This window comes from Cibotium barometz, chromosome 42, assembly GCF_041138505.1.
Source record: "Cibotium barometz isolate CiBa-2024 chromosome 42, ASM4113850v1, whole genome shotgun sequence".
Classification (NCBI taxonomy): Eukaryota; Viridiplantae; Streptophyta; class Polypodiopsida; order Cyatheales; family Cibotiaceae; genus Cibotium; species Cibotium barometz.
In genome coordinates, this window is record NC_141087.1 from 47,348,197 (window position 1) to 47,363,760 (window position 15,564).

General features: G+C 43.4%; 1 protein-coding gene across 2 annotated transcripts in view; it reads left to right on the forward strand.

The window, feature by feature from the left end:
* Window positions 1–897: 897 nt before the first annotated feature.
* The window catches only part of LOC147614556 (PQ-loop repeat family protein / transmembrane family protein), a 101,896-nt gene continuing 87,229 nt past the window's right edge, over window positions 898–15,564 (forward strand). For both annotated transcript variants that reach the window (XM_086781107.1, XM_086781108.1), the window contains exons 1-3: window positions 898–1,161; window positions 1,249–1,381; window positions 1,540–1,629. In XM_086781107.1, coding sequence (XP_086637233.1) covers window positions 1,031–1,161; window positions 1,249–1,381; window positions 1,540–1,629 — 354 coding nt within the window. In that variant the 5' untranslated portion in view covers window positions 898–1,030. The remainder of the gene's footprint in view (window positions 1,162–1,248; window positions 1,382–1,539; window positions 1,630–15,564) is intronic.

Below are 15,564 nucleotides of genomic sequence, written 5' to 3' on the forward strand. Positions count from 1 at the left end.
CCCATGTTTTTTATTATTTATGGATTGGAGTTAATCCATAGAATATATATACCCACGTTTCCCACTTTTATGAATTCTTTTAGATGGGTTTATATTGGGACGCCTTTCTAAATCCGAGCGATCATAGCTTACTTTACACATCCGTAGGTGAATCCATACATGCGTAGGAGTATTGGTTGTATCATTTTGATGATATGAAGTTTCGTATGGTTACCTTTATTTTTACTCAATTAATTGATTAATTGATTAGCGTAGTTGATGTAAGTGCAAATTGGTCAGGAATATATTTTAAGACTCAAACTTGGGCGCTAAACAGACACGCATGCCCAAAGTTGATGTAAGTGCAAATTGGTCAAGAATATATTTTTAGACTCAAACTTGGGTGCCAACAAACACGCATGTTCAAAATGACTATTATGAATAATCTAAAGTTGATTATTATACTTATTCAAAATAAAATAATATAAAATATTAAAAGTAAAAATAAATATACTTTTGTATTATATAATAACAATATATGTATATAAAAAACTAATTAATAGAAAAAGCAAAATAGACCTCTCGAAAGTAGTCTATTTTTACATACAATCGAATTTAGCGAAATGGCCAACCTTCAATTAGAAGGCCAAATTTTACTTTGACCCTAGGTAGCCTTGAGATTCACATAAATATGCATATCTTATATGTAAAAAATTCATATTGATGGCGTTTTACTAAGGCTCGTTACACATACCCCATCGCCCATGTATGGGCGGGCGAGATTGCCTGCCCATGAATTATGGGCGGTTGATACCCTGTGTGGATTCGAACCCAGACCGTTTTGAATGACCCACCCAAAAATAGCTTTCATAACTAAATTAACATGATGGCCAATATATATAGGCAGCCGTCTTGACAGTCGATTTTTCTTTCAATCTTTTGTTTGATTCGCGATCGTTTTAACGCTACCACAGACAGTCAAGCTTGAGCTCTCGGAATTCGCAGGCTCTCAAAATTTCCTGTAATTTCAGAGGCTACGCTGGTAGAGCACATGGGGGAGGCATTGGCGGCGTGGCACTCCCTGCCTCTGCAAGTGTTGTATCAGTTCTTGGGCTGGTTCGCCTTCGCAGCATGGTCCTGCAGCTTCTACCCTCAGGTCATTCTCAATTTCCGAAGGAAAAGGCGAGTATGATGCATCGATCTCTACCAATTTGGATCGTTTTATTCGAGATTGTAGTCGATGAATTATTTGGCATCTGTGTTGAACAGTGTCGTGGGTTTGAACTTCGATTTCGTGATGCTCAATCTGACAAAGCACACGTCCTACTTGATCTACAATGCCTGCCTTTATTTTAGCCCTGCCGTGCAACGCCAGTATCATGAGAAATACGGCTCCTCGGAGGTGAGTCACACGCCATTTGAAAGAGTATTACATATCTATATATAAAATGAGGCATCAGGAAGGTTGCAGGGGCACTTTCCATGACATCCTTCTGTTTTTCTCTCCTTGTTTTAACTCTTACCACTCTTTTTCACCCCCCCCTTTGTTTGTCCTTGCAGTTGATTCCTGTGGCAGCAAGTGATGTGGCATTCTCCATCCATGCCGTCCTTCTGACTGGTGTTACCGCCTACCAAGTACTTATTTATGAGGTGTGTAAAAAAACCCCACTACCATGCACTTGAGTATCAAGTACTCTTTTATGAGGTATATGTAGTCTCAACACAGGTAATCGAGAGGGTTCGGGGATGTGTTTGGGTGCTTCCATAAGAGTTGGTATACGGTGAAGTTGTGTGGATGGTTTCATTTTTTGTTGCACTCAAGGACTCAATTGAGGACCTAGATGCACTTTGCGTAGTGAGGTGAGAGCTTGATGGGAAAGGAGAGTCTGTATTTATGTGTCGTGAGCCCCTACATGGCATCCAACTGTTTTTTTGTGGCTTTGCTTTATTAAATCAATATTCTACGCAGCACTTTGTACCAATGTAATTCTGAGCAGGCGGGGGTTTCACAAAACACTTGACCATTAATGCAATTAAAAAGGATATTGTCCATTAATGCAATTAAACAGGATATTGTCCACAATCTTTAAACATATGCCACTTAATTCCACAAAGCTGTAAAAGAGAGATGTGCACATCTGACACCACATAGAAGCGGGAATGGGATGACCCCTCCTTGGAGTATTTTATTACCCAAGAAGAAAAATATCATGTACAAGCTTTGGGGGAGCACATGCTCTAGATTTATCATGAATTTCTCATATACATGGGCTGTCATCCAAAAACCCCATGATAATGCTACTTGCTTCCACTTCATATTCACATATTCTCACACTATTGCCATTGGGCATGAAATTGAGCCATTGGGAACTTGCTATTGCCATGGTGTAATGTATCTGAGCCATATTAGCTTATGGACAACTTTATGGACCTATGATTCAGCCATACGGGCTCATGGACAGCTTTCTGGACTTATGATTCAGCCATATGGGTTTATGGACAGCTATGTGGACTATTGGATAAGCTATGTTGGCCGGTACCCAATTCATTCAATACATTTCAGATCTTGGCTGTCTACTTTCTCTTGTTTGATCTCTAGAAATATGTATATTCCGTGTCTTAACGAACAATGTCCATGCTTATATACATATCTGTAGAACCAATCCGTTGTAGCAAAAAAGCTACTAGTTTGGACAAATGATAAAATGACTAAAAAAGCCTAAACTAAGCTATAAAATAGCTGAAAAATGTGGAAAAAATCCCTAATAACACAGATGAATATCTGGATAAAAAGTGGCATAAAATGGACTGGAGATGACATGTCCAACACCTCCTCTTAGCTATTCGACTCCCATACGGGTAAGGAGCTCATCAATAGTATCTCGAGGAAGATGTTTGATGAAGAGATCAGCAAGGTTGTTCTGAGAAGGACAATCCTCAAGTGTAATGATGCTATTGGCGACCAGAGCACGAATGAAGTGAAAGTGGACCTCAATATGTTTAGTCTTGCCATGGAAGAATGAAGTTCGAGCCAATGCCAAGGCACTTTGGTTGACCGTAAGAATACGGATCAGATAATCCGAGAGTACATCAAGAAGCATGGTACTCAGTCTTAGTAGAAGATGATGAAAATGTATTCTGCTTCTTGGATCTCTAGGAAATAAGACGAGAACCAAGAGTGAATCAATAGCCAGGAGTGAATCGTTGAGTATCCTGATCACCTGCCCAATCAACATCAGAGTATCCAACAAGCTCAGTGCCTCCTTTCAAAGAGAGATGTATCGACCAATCTCCTCCTCGCGACGTCCCATACCGCCATGAAGCTGCCCTTGCGGGCCTCGAGATTGCTGCCGGCCTCGGCTGCATAAAGCAGGTGCACGTCTGCACTAGATCCAGGCTCCAAGACCATAGAGCTCTCATAAACTCGCGAGACTCTCTATAATACAATAACTAACCTTGGCCACCCTTTTATAGGCTCTTGGCCGGTCATCGGGCGTCCACACTTGGACGCCCGCCCGTCCATACTTGGGTGCCCGCTTGTTAGTATTTCCCTAACTCAGCTCGTCAATCAGCTTGCCTAGTTCCAAGCTTTCCCAAGCCTCGAAACTAGTCTTGCGTGCGTGTAGCACACGGTAGATACACACTGTGCACATGACATACTCCCCTTCCTCTAAGAGCTCACTCCTGAGCTCACTAAAAAGCCAGGGTAATCTCTCTGAAGAGTAGTCAATGTCTCCCATGTAGTGTCCTCCTCAACACGATCCTTCCACTTGATCTTGTATTCCGTGGATAAGCGTATTACGCAATCTTCTTTCATGAAATCCAAGAATCTTTTCAGGTTCATGCGGAACAAATGTCATGTCCTCGACATCTATAATTTCTTGAGGAGTAACTAACTGATCTGCTCCACCTAGTACTTCCTTAAGTCTACTGACATGAAATACAGGATGAACTTTCACATGAGAAGGCAAATCCAATTCATATGCAACTGAATCAATCCGTCGTGTAACACGAAATGGTCCACAGTATCTAGGGGATAATTTCGGAGATCTACCTGTCCGTAAAGTCTCGGAGTCTTTCGGAACTCGCAAATACACCATCGTTCCTTCAGAGAACTCTCTGGGTGAACGATGTCTATTAGAATAAAACCTGTCTCGATCTTGAGCACTTCTAATAGATTCCTTCACAACTTGTAATATTTCCTGCATATCTTGCAAAAAATTACGTGCTGCATCATGCTGAAGTCCTGAGAATCCTACTGTAACAGGTGATCTAGGTTAAAAACCATACATAAGCATGAAAGGACTAAAACCTGTACTTGTATGCTTAGTACTGTTATATGCAAATTCTAACATAGGAAGATAATCCTCCCATGAACTCTGTCTTTTAGATACATATGCTCGAAGCATATCCTCTAAAATCTGATTCACTCTTTCAGTCTGGCCATCAGATTGAGGATGATCAGAGGAACTCAAATTCACAACTTCTCAAAAACAAGTTTCCAAAAATGACTCGTAAACTTAGAGTCCCTATCACTGACTATGTCCTGCGGTAACCCGTACAGTCTAAACAATTGCTCGATAAACTGTCGAGCTAATTGCGTAGCTATAATAGTCTTCTGGGTCCGTAAAAATCTAGCCATTTTTGTCAAGCGATCTACCACAACCCAAATAGAATCATGGCCTTGATGTGTTCTTGGCAATCCGGTAATAAAATCCATGGAAATACTTTCCCATTTATTACCTGGGATTTGCAAAAGGATGCAACAACCCAGCCCGTCTAAAGCGTTCAACTTTATTTGCCTGACAAATTTGACACTTGAGAACATAATCTTCTACATACCCTTTCATCTTCGGCCAATAAAAAGTGTGTTTCACTAATGATAGTGTCCTGTGTACCCCAGGGTGTCCAGCAGAAGGGGCGTCGTGACACTCCTTAAGAATCTTGGACCTAATGTCCGGGATCTGTGGTACACAAATTTGTCATTACGGCAAAAATCTCATCTTTTGTACGAAGGATGGGTGGCAATACCACTCTGCCATAAATAATCTCAAACGGGGCCTTTCCCATGGAGGCATGGATCGTATTGTTGTAGGCAAACTCAACAAGTGGAAGATACTTCTCCCTTGCAGTCTTTTGATCTGCCACATAACACTTCAACAAATCTAACACGGCTGAATTTGCAGCTTCACTTTGGCCATCCGTTTGGGGATGATAAGCTGATGAAAATTCAAGTTTAGTGTCCATGTTATCAAATAAAGCCCTCCAGAAGAGGCTCGTAGTCCGGGGATCTCTATCCCCAACAATGGATTTAGGCATACCATGATGTTTGAAAATATTAGCAAGAAAAAACTTCACCATATGATTAACTTTGATGGTTTTCTTGACGGGCAAGAAATGAGCTTGCTTGCTTGCTAAACATGTCCACAATGCTCCAAATAGCATCATTCCCATGATTGGATCTAGGCAAGTCCATAATAAAATCCATAGTAATACTTTCCCATGGCTGCGAGGGAATAGGTAATGCTGAAGCAAACCTGGAGGTTTTTGCCTGTCGAACTTCACTTTTTGGCAAGTAATACATGCACGTACATATGCCTCAATGTCTCTACGCATGCTTGGCCAAAAGAAATATCTCTCAATCATGCGTGTAGTAGGCATGATACCTCTATGACCAGCGTAAGGTGGAGCGTGACATTCGTCCATAACTTTTGGACGCATATCCTTCACCACACATAAGCAGTTATCCTTCATAAGATAACCCTCTATGATCACATAAGAGGCATGCGAGTGACCAGCCATGAAATCAGTCCATATATGACAAAAATCAGCATCCAAATGATACAAATCTCACATAGCAGATAAGTCTCCATGAGAGGTCACTGAAACTGTAGCCACATAAGGCCTCCTGGATAATGCATCTGCCACCACATTTTTCTTTCCCGGAGTATGGACAATCTGAAAATGAAACATGGAAAGAAAGTTTGCCATTTTTATCTGCTTCTCCGAAAGCTTTGTTTGAGATAGAAAATATCTCAAGCTTTGATGATCTGTCTTGACTACAAATTCAGCCCCAAGAAGATAATGTTTCCATATCTTTAAGGCATGAATTACAGCCAAGAGCTCTTTCTCATAGATATCCATATGAAGCTCAGCATCATGCAAACGACGGCTCTCATATGCAACTGCATGCCCTTCTTGATTTAGGACAGCTCCTATACAGTCGCCACAAGCATCACATTCCACTATGAATGACCTTTGTAAGTCGGGAACAATCAATACGGGTCCACATATGATAGCATGCTTGAGTTACAAGAAGGCATCCTGTTCTTTTGGAGTCCATTTGAAAGTTGTTTTCCAAAAGAACAGGATGCCTTCTTGCAACTCAAGCATGCTATCATATGTGGACCCGTATTGATTGTTCCCGACCTACAAAGGTCATTCATAGTGGAATGTGATGCTTGTGGCGACTGTATAGGAGCTGTCCTAAATCAAGAAGGGCATGCAGTTGCATATGAGAGCCGTCGTTTGCATGATGCTGAGCTTCATATGGATATCTATGAGAAAGAGCTCTTGGCTGTAATTCATGCCTTAAAGATATGGAAACATTATCTTCTTGGGGCTGAATTTGTAGTCAAGACAGATCATCAAAGCTTGTGATATTTTCTATCTCAAACAAAGCTTTCAGAGAAGCAGATGAGAATGGCAAACTTTCTTTCCATGTTTCATTTTCAAATTGTCCATACACCGGGAAAGAAAAATGTGGTGGCAGATGCATTATCTAGGAGGCCTTATGTGGCTGCAGTTTCAGTGGCCTCTCATGGAGACTTATTTGCTATGCGAGATTTGTATCATTTGGATGTTGATTTTTGTCATATATGGACTGATTTGATGACTGGTCACTCACATGCCTCTTATGTGATCATAGAGGGTTATCTTATGAAGGATAACTGCTTATGTGTGGTGAAGGATATGCATCCAAAAGTTATGGACGAATGTCACGCTCCACCTTACGCTAGTCATAGAGGTATCATGCCTACTACACGCATGATTGAGAGATATTTCTTTTGGCCAAGCATGCGTAAGGACATTGAGACATATGTACGTGCATGTATTACTTGCCAACATTACCTATTCCCTCGCAACCATGGGAAAGTATTACTATGGATTTTATTATGGACTTGCCTAAATCCCAGCATGGGAATGATGCTATTTGGACCATTGTGGACAGGTTTAGCAAGCAAGCTCATTTCTTGCCCGTCAAGAAAACCATTAAAGTTGATCATATGGTGAAGTTTTTTCTTGCTAATATTTTCAAACATCATGGTATGCCTAAATCCATTGTTGGGGATAGAGATCCCCGGAATACGAGCCACTTCTGGAGGGCTTTATTTGATAAGATGGGCACTAAACTTGAGTTTTCATTAGCTTATTATCCCCAAACGGATGGCCAAAGTGAAGCTGCAAATTCAGCTGTGTTGGATTTGTTGAAGTGTTATGTGGCAGATCAAAAGACTGCATGGGAGAAGTATGTTCCACTTGTTGAGTTTGCCTACAACAATACGATCCATGCCTCCACGGGAAAGGCCCCGTTTGAGATTATTTATGGCAGAGTGGTATTGCCACCCATCCTTCGTACAAAAGATGAGATTTTTGTAGCTGAGGAGTATGTTCGTGACTTGGATGTAGCCTTTGCTCAGGTACGGACAGCCATTGCAAGGTCACAAGATAAGCATAAAATGGCTGCTGACAAGCATAGAAGGGACATGCAAGTCAAAGAAGGTGATTGGGTTTTGCTGAAATTTGAGAAAGCTAGGCTTCGGAAGAGGCCAGGACGAGAAAGATCATATCCTAAGCTTTTTCCTCGCTATTATGGATTCTTAAAGGTGATTCAAAAGATCAATGAAGTGTCATACAGGCTTGCTTTCCCTAGTCATTGGAAGATTCACAATGCATTTCATGTGAGTCTTTTCCGGAAATATGTTGGGCCAGATTGTCATGTGCACAGTGGGTATCTACCGTGTGCTATACGCATGCAAGACTAGTTTTAAGGCTTGGGGAAGCTTGGAACTAGGCAGGCTGATTGACGAGCTGAGTTAGGGATATACTAACGGGCGGGCACCCAAGTATGGACGGGCGGGCGGCCAAGTGTGGACGCCAGATGACCGGCCAAGAGCCTATAAAAGGGTGGCCAAGGTTAGTTATTGTATTATAGAGAGTCTCGCGAGTTTGTGAGAGCTCTATGGTCTTGGAGCCTGGATCTAGTGTAGACGTGCACCTGCTTTATGCAGCCGAGGCCGGCAGCAGTCTCGAGGCCCGCGAGGGCAGCTTCGTGGCGGTATGGGACGTCGCGAGGAGGAGATTGGTCGGTACGTCAACCTAGTTAGCTCAGCTCGTGGCTCGGTGGGGACAGCCAAGACTGTGGGCTCGCCCACGGCTGTCATGGTTGGGAGGTGAGTCAGGCCTGCACCCCCTTGCTTGTTTGTTGTTCGTTTGTTTGCAGGATTCGAGCTTCGAACCAAGATCGATCACGAGGGGATCCGTGGGGATTTGACAGTGGTATCAGAGCATACCTCGTGAATGAGCAAGTCGGTAGGTAGAGAAGAAGAGGTCGAAGAACGGTATGTGTTAAAAAAAAACTTGCTGTTTTTTCTGTGCATACTGCAGTTTTCATATTTTGTGTGTGTTTTTTTTTCATCAAAGAACCCCATGTTGATGGGAGATGGTAGTGTAATAGGGTTGATTACTAGGTTCAATGGCTTTGTTGAGCTTGACTAGGAAAACAACTTGTCTCTTACGTGCTCCCTTGAGAAGGTGTTTTGCCTTGACTACCCTAGATTTAGGTTTACCTGTTTTTTTCTGAATGGATACTACTTGGCCATTCTCATTTTCAAAAGTGATACTCCCCTGGTTACAGTGAATGCTAGCTTTGTTTGTAATTAACTTGTTTATCCCAAGGATTCCATCATAAATTCCTAATGGCAGGACTCTAAAGTGGCCATGAGTTTGCTCATTACCCAGCTCAAAATCAAGGTTTTCTACACAGTGGCAAGATACTACTTCTTTTCCACTAGCTAACTCTACAATCATTCTTCTAGCTGTTTTTCGACCCAAGTTTAATTTTTGCAAACACCTAGGAGAAAGAAATGAATGGGTACTGCCACAATCAATCAAAAGCTGGAATGGCTTACCGCGATGAGTGGCTGGGATTTGGATTACACCAAATTGTTGATTCGGACCTTGATGTTCTACCGCCGCATGGACGGTGGCATGCTCTTCTCAGCCATTTCCAAGGTTGCTTCTTCACTTACAGTGCAGGCGGTTCTAGCAACTGCTTCTCCGCGGCCTCTGCCACGTCCACCACCTCTTGCACCTTGGTGGATAGGGGTTCCACGGCCTTGATTTGCTTTGCCACCTTGGGGAAAAAATGTTGCCTGCTTGGGACAGTTGGTCCTAAAGTGTCCCGGCTCATTGCATTCAAAACACAGAGGGCCTTCTCTGGAAGAAGCAACATACAAGCGGGGAACAAAAGAGTTGCTTTGTCACCCCTCGGTTGTAGCAGAGAAAACTCTGTTGGGGTTTCTTGTAGGGCTGATCTTTAGGGTTTGCCTCAGGGTAAGATCTCTTTTGAGGCTTAGCTTTGTCGGTCCTTAGTTCTTTCACAAGAGGCTTTGCTTGTATGAGAGTGTCCTGTAACGTACTTGGCCTCATTGCTTCGAGGCGGGAATCTAAGGGTTCATTTAAACCTTGGCAGAAATGAGTCACTTGTTGGGAAGTAGTCATAGCTGGGGCTGGGGCATACTTCCGAAGAGTGATAAATTTGGAATAGTAGTCTTCGAGAGTTAAGCTGCACCGCCTGAGACTAAAAAACTCATTCATCTTTATGGACTCATGGGATGGGGGAAGATATCTTTCCTTCACAGCTTGCTTGATGTCTTCCCACGTTTGAGAATGCTCGGTGACTCCCTTGTCACGACACCATTGTTTCCACTAGTGTTTAGCATCTCCGGTGAGGCGAAACCATGCAAGCATAGACTGATTTGCTGCTCCAGTACTGGCAGTAGAGAAATAATCGTCCATTGCTTCAATCCAAACTTCAGCATCCTTCTCAATCTTTGAACCTTCTCCCTTAAAGGAGGGAGGTTGCATTTGCTTGAGCAGGAGCTTCCTCTCTTGGATATTGGTGTAAAGCGCATTGGGAAGTGGAGTCTGATCGTCCTGTCCATCATTGTAAGATTAAATTTTTGAGATTACAAGATTCATACTTTGCACAATGCTTAAGCTTTTTTGAAAGTAAAACATTGAAATCATTTTATTTCCCAAATATTTACAAGGACAAGTTTTATTACAAAGATTTGAGACTAATATAATTAGTCTTATTCGTCATGAAGGGAAATTCCTAAGCTCGACTATGACATAAGGGTAGAGCGGTCTACATAGGTGAAGTATGGGGGTTCCGCTGTAGTTTCTAAGACTTGAAAAACTGATGGTAAGGGTGGTAGACTTTGGATTGGGCTAGGTCCCAACACGGCTACTCTGTCGCGGTAGGTAAGACCTGCAGACCTGCATCACTCGGTCATACACCCAACGGTCCTGTGGTATGTGAATACCATCTATAGTCACAGAGGAGTCGGGCCTGGGAGTACCCATGAACCAATAAACGGACCATCTTCAACTTTTCAATCCAACGAATCTGCTCGGTGGTAAGGTTCCCAACTCGATCCGCTCGGATGAAGAAATATCTCGGCCCGTGACTCTAGAAATCTCTACCCCATCCTCTTTCGATACGAGAGAAATGGGGGAGGGACATCTTCTCTAGTATCTGCACCATGGTGTTACGGAACTCAAAATTTGAGGAGTGACAACGTTTAAAAAAAAATGTGACTTGCGTTAAGCTGTAGGAAGAAAGGGTTGGGAATGGAAAATGCAAAAAAGAGGGCTGCAAAATACAAAACACAAAAAATGGGGTAGGGATAGAATAGAGAACGCAAAAAAAAAAAGCACAAGGAGAGGAGGTTGGGAATGAAAAACGTTGAAAAAAGGAGGCTGCAGAATAGAAAACGCAAAAAAATGGGGTAGGACAGAATACAAAGCGCAAAAAAAAAAGTGACTTGCATTAAGCTACAAGGAGAAGGGGCTGGGAATGAAAAACGGGGGCTGCAAAATACAAAACGTAAAAAACAGGATAGAGACAGAATACAAAACTAAAAAAAAAGCGACTTATGTTTAAGCTGCAGGAGAGAGGGCTGGGAATGAAAATGGGGGCTGCAGAATACAAAATGCAAAAAATGGGGGAGGGACAATATACAAAACGCAAAAAAGCTATTTGCGTTAAGCTGCAAGAAGAGAGGTTTGGGAATGAAAATCGTAGAAAAAAGGGGGCTGCAAAATACGAAACGCAAAAAAACGTGGTAGGTTCATAATAAAAAACACCAAGGAAAAAATGCAACTTGCGTTAAGCTGCAGGGAGAGAGGGATGGGAATGAAAAACGCAAAAAAGGGGGCTACAAGATACAAAAAGCAAAAAATGGGATAGGGATAGAAAACACAAAAATATTTGCGACTTGCGTTAAGCTGCAAAGGAGAGAGGGTTGGGAATGGAAAATGCAGAAAAAGGGGGCTACAGAATACAAAACACAAAAACATGGTAGGGACAGAATACAAAACGCAAAAAAAAAAGTGACTTGTGTTAAGCTATAGCGAGAGAGGGCTAGTAATGAAAAACACAGAAAAAGGGGACTACAGAACACAAAACGCAAAAAGACAGAATACAAAATCCAAAAAGAAAATGTGCAAGGAGAGAGGGATGGGAATGAAAAACGTAGAAAAAAGGGGGTTGCAGAATACAAAGCGCAAAAAATGGGGTAGGAACAGAATACAAAACGCAAAAAAGAAAAAGTGACTTGCGTTAAGCTGCAGGGAGAGAGGGATGGGAATGAAAAACGTAGAAAAAGAGGGCTATAGAATACAAAACGCAAAAAAAAGGCGCAAGGAGATGACTGGGAATGAAAAACGTAGAAACAAGAATACAAATCGCAAAAGAAAAAAATGACTTGCGTTAAGCTGCAAGGTGAGAGGGTTGGGAATGGAAAACGTAGAAAAAGGGGGACTACAGAATACAAAACGCAAAAAATGGAGTATATAAAACGCAAAAAAGTGCAGGAATTGAGGGTTGGGAATGAAAAATGCAAAAAAAGGGGCTATAGAATACAAAACGCAAACAATGGAGTAGTGACAGAATACAAAACACAAAAAATGTGACTTGCGTTAAGCTACAGGGGGAGAGGGTTGGGAATGAAAAACGCAAAAAAGGGGCCTGTAGAATACAAACCGCAAAAAGATAAATGAAATTTGCATTAAGCTGCGGGAGAGAAGGTTGGGAATGAAAAACGCAAGAAAAGGGGGTTGCAAAATACAAAACGTAAAAAACGGAGCAGGGCAGAATACAAACGCAAAAAAAGAAGCGTAGGGAGAGAGGTATGGGAATGAAAAACGTAGAAAAAGGGGACTGTAAAATACAAAACGCAAAAAACGGGGTAGGGATAGAATTTGAAATGAAAAAGAAAGCGACTTGCATTAAGCTATAGGGAGAAAGAAAGATATATTAAGCGTCCACTAAAGACCCAATGGGCCTATGAGACCAGAGTGGTACAATAATGTCCATGCCATATCTCATCATGGAATGGAAAATAAAACAGAATGAAAACATAAATATAGCTATCTCACTGGGGTGATACAAAACTGTCCATGGAAACTCGTGATGGAATACTAAGAACATAAAAACATGGGAGCAACATCAGCTCCGAGTAGATGGTATACCACTCTCCAAAATGTCAAGCATGGGGTATGGCCGAGAGGTCTCCCTCAGCTATGTCACGTGGAAAGGTAGCTCAATGGTGGTGGAGCATGTCCTGGATTTGGAGCTAATGAGGTGATCGTGGCCGACGGGGGGGTCGAGGGTGTCGGGCACGTTGGAGTGCAGAGGCTCGGTCGGAGGTAACTCTTCTCGGGCGAGGTAGGTCCAGAGCAGCTCGTGGAGGGTCCACAAGATCCACTATGTCGGTGTTCTCCACCTCCTGGGTCTGGAAGAAACTGGTGATGGTTGGCTGCCGAGAGAGGGGGTGGGGTGGCTGGGGCCTGTCTCTCAAGAAGGTGTCCCTGTGTCTGCGGAGCTCAAGCAGGAAGAGGCCCAGGAAACGCTGGTCCTGGAAGTCAATGATCCTGGAGAGTGGACCGAATCCCTCATGAAATAGACAGTGAAACCTTCCGCGGATCTCATAGTATACTGGGCAGCGGCATATGTAATGCTCCTCCGTCTCGACCTCTGTTTGGCATAGTCGGCAGATCCTCTCCTCTCTGGGTGTCCGTACGAGCTTCCCGGCTCTGAAGATGCGCTCAGCTCTACCTGCCTCAACTTTGAGTCGGTGGGGAAATCCACATGGCATGGGACATGTGAACACTCAAGTAGCCCGGCTGCTGGATGAATCGAGTGTGAAGAAGTGGTCTCTGTAAAAGTGCATCTTCATGGGGAGCTCCGGGGGTGTGATCCATGTGCAATGTGTGTAGAGGCTAAGAAGATCTGACCGGATAACCCGGTTGGTATCCTCGTGAGACAGCCGGAAAAAAGGAGAGTCCAAACTATACTGAAGGGGAGGTAGGCGGTCCATGCAGAGCCCGTATACTGAGAACCATTGAAAGTGACACCAAGGTAGACATAGGATGAGACAATCTCCATAGGATCCCCTCTATATGTGAAGCTCAATCTGGATGTGACGGGGCGAGAGGTATTGAAGACCATTACCTTGGTTTTACCAAGGTTAATAGAGAGGTCCCACTGTTGCAAAAGTCATGTAAGGCATCCAACTATCTCTGAAGCCCTTCGGCTGAGTCTGAGAGGAGGACGATGTCATCTCCATAAAGTAGTATGGGGATCAATATGCCTGCCAGTGTGGGACCAGTGTCATGGCCCTGTGAAAATGGAGCAGGACAAGTGTGGGCATGGTGGTTGCAGAGTCAGAATATTTTATGATTCACATGGGGGGTGCCCGGACAGTGTTTAAGATGTGTGGATATCCCTAGGTGTGAAGGGGGGGAACTAAAAACATTAAGTTTTAATGTTTATTGGAGTTTGCCCCTAGGCCTTAGTGGCCCTAGGAACTTATTAAAGTTTGGGGCCCTAGGGATTAAATTGGGGAGGAGTTTTCTCTCTCTTCTCTCTCTCTCTTCCCTTTTTGGGGAATCGTGTAGCAAAAGGGGAGTTCCTTCATGCGCATGTTATCCTAGCGTGGAAAAGCTCAAGAGAAAGGAGAAGGCGGCTGTTTTGCTATGGATTGTTGCTGTTTTTCTGAGGGAATCAGCCGTACAGCACTGTACGGCCAGAACTGTGCAAGCTCTTTCTCTCTTTCTCCTCTGTTGCTGGCTGCGCACAGGTACTGCTGCTGGAATACTCTGCGCACAGGTCTGGACAGACTGTACCAGCAGGTACAACAGCCCATACCCTACTGTACGACTGCCGTACAGTGTACGGGCAGTCAGATACAGCAAGTACTGGTGCAGGCGGCGCTTTTCAGGGTGCTGGACAGAACTGTGTATGCTGATTCAGGCAGGTACAGAAGTGGACAGCAGGCTGTTTATGCAAGTACAACGCCTGGCACGTATCCCGAGGCGGTACAAACGGGTACAGTGCTGATTTTCAGATCTGTACTTTTCAAGGACAGCATAAGAGTGAGCATCAGGAGGAGGATACAGGCAAGTGCAAGCACAGATTGGTGCTGTTGCTTCCTCCAGTGTTGTTTCACGAGCTGAACTTGGTAAGCTCTGTTACTGTTCATCCATCTCTCTTTCTACTGCTTGATGTCTGCTACAGGTATGTGTTATCTGGCTCCTTGTGAGAGGAGGGGTATGGCAGATTGACAAGGAATTAAGACAGAGATTGAACAGCACATGTATGTTTGAGCTGAGAAGATGTATCATGCTCTTGAGTTATGCCAGATGTAAGCCCATGGCTGGCCTGCTTTGTGAACTTGGCTGATCAGAGGGAGGCACAGTGTGTTGCTTGAGGACACAGATCTGTGTGCATAGATCCTCTGTGCTGAGAAGGATTTGTGGGCCGTCAGATTGGACTTACAGGTGTAGACTCTTGGCTGGTCTTTGTGTTGTACTCAGCCATACATATTATTTTTTAATTGAATAAAGAAATACCGCAAGGGGCGCCAAGCTTTGGGGCCAACAGGTGTCGCTGTGTTTTCAGATTTGGGCACTCTAGCTCCAATCTGTGTTTTTGTTTCTTATCTAGACTACAAGTGGACGGGTGATTGCTCTTACCGCACTCTGGTTTTCTATCAGAGGCCGGTTTCAAGGTTCCGTTGCCGGGACCAATCATCAACTTTCTGAAGGGGGTGAGCTCGTGGTTGCTTTGAAGAAAGCCATCGCTGAAAATTCAGCAATCATGTCTGATACAGAGGATGAGTACTTCTATCATGAAGAAGAAGAGCAAGAGACTTCTCCTGAAAGAGATGTATCTGAGGATATTTTTGCAGGAGAACAGGCTGCAGATGTTGAGCCTTATGAGGATGTAACACAGCC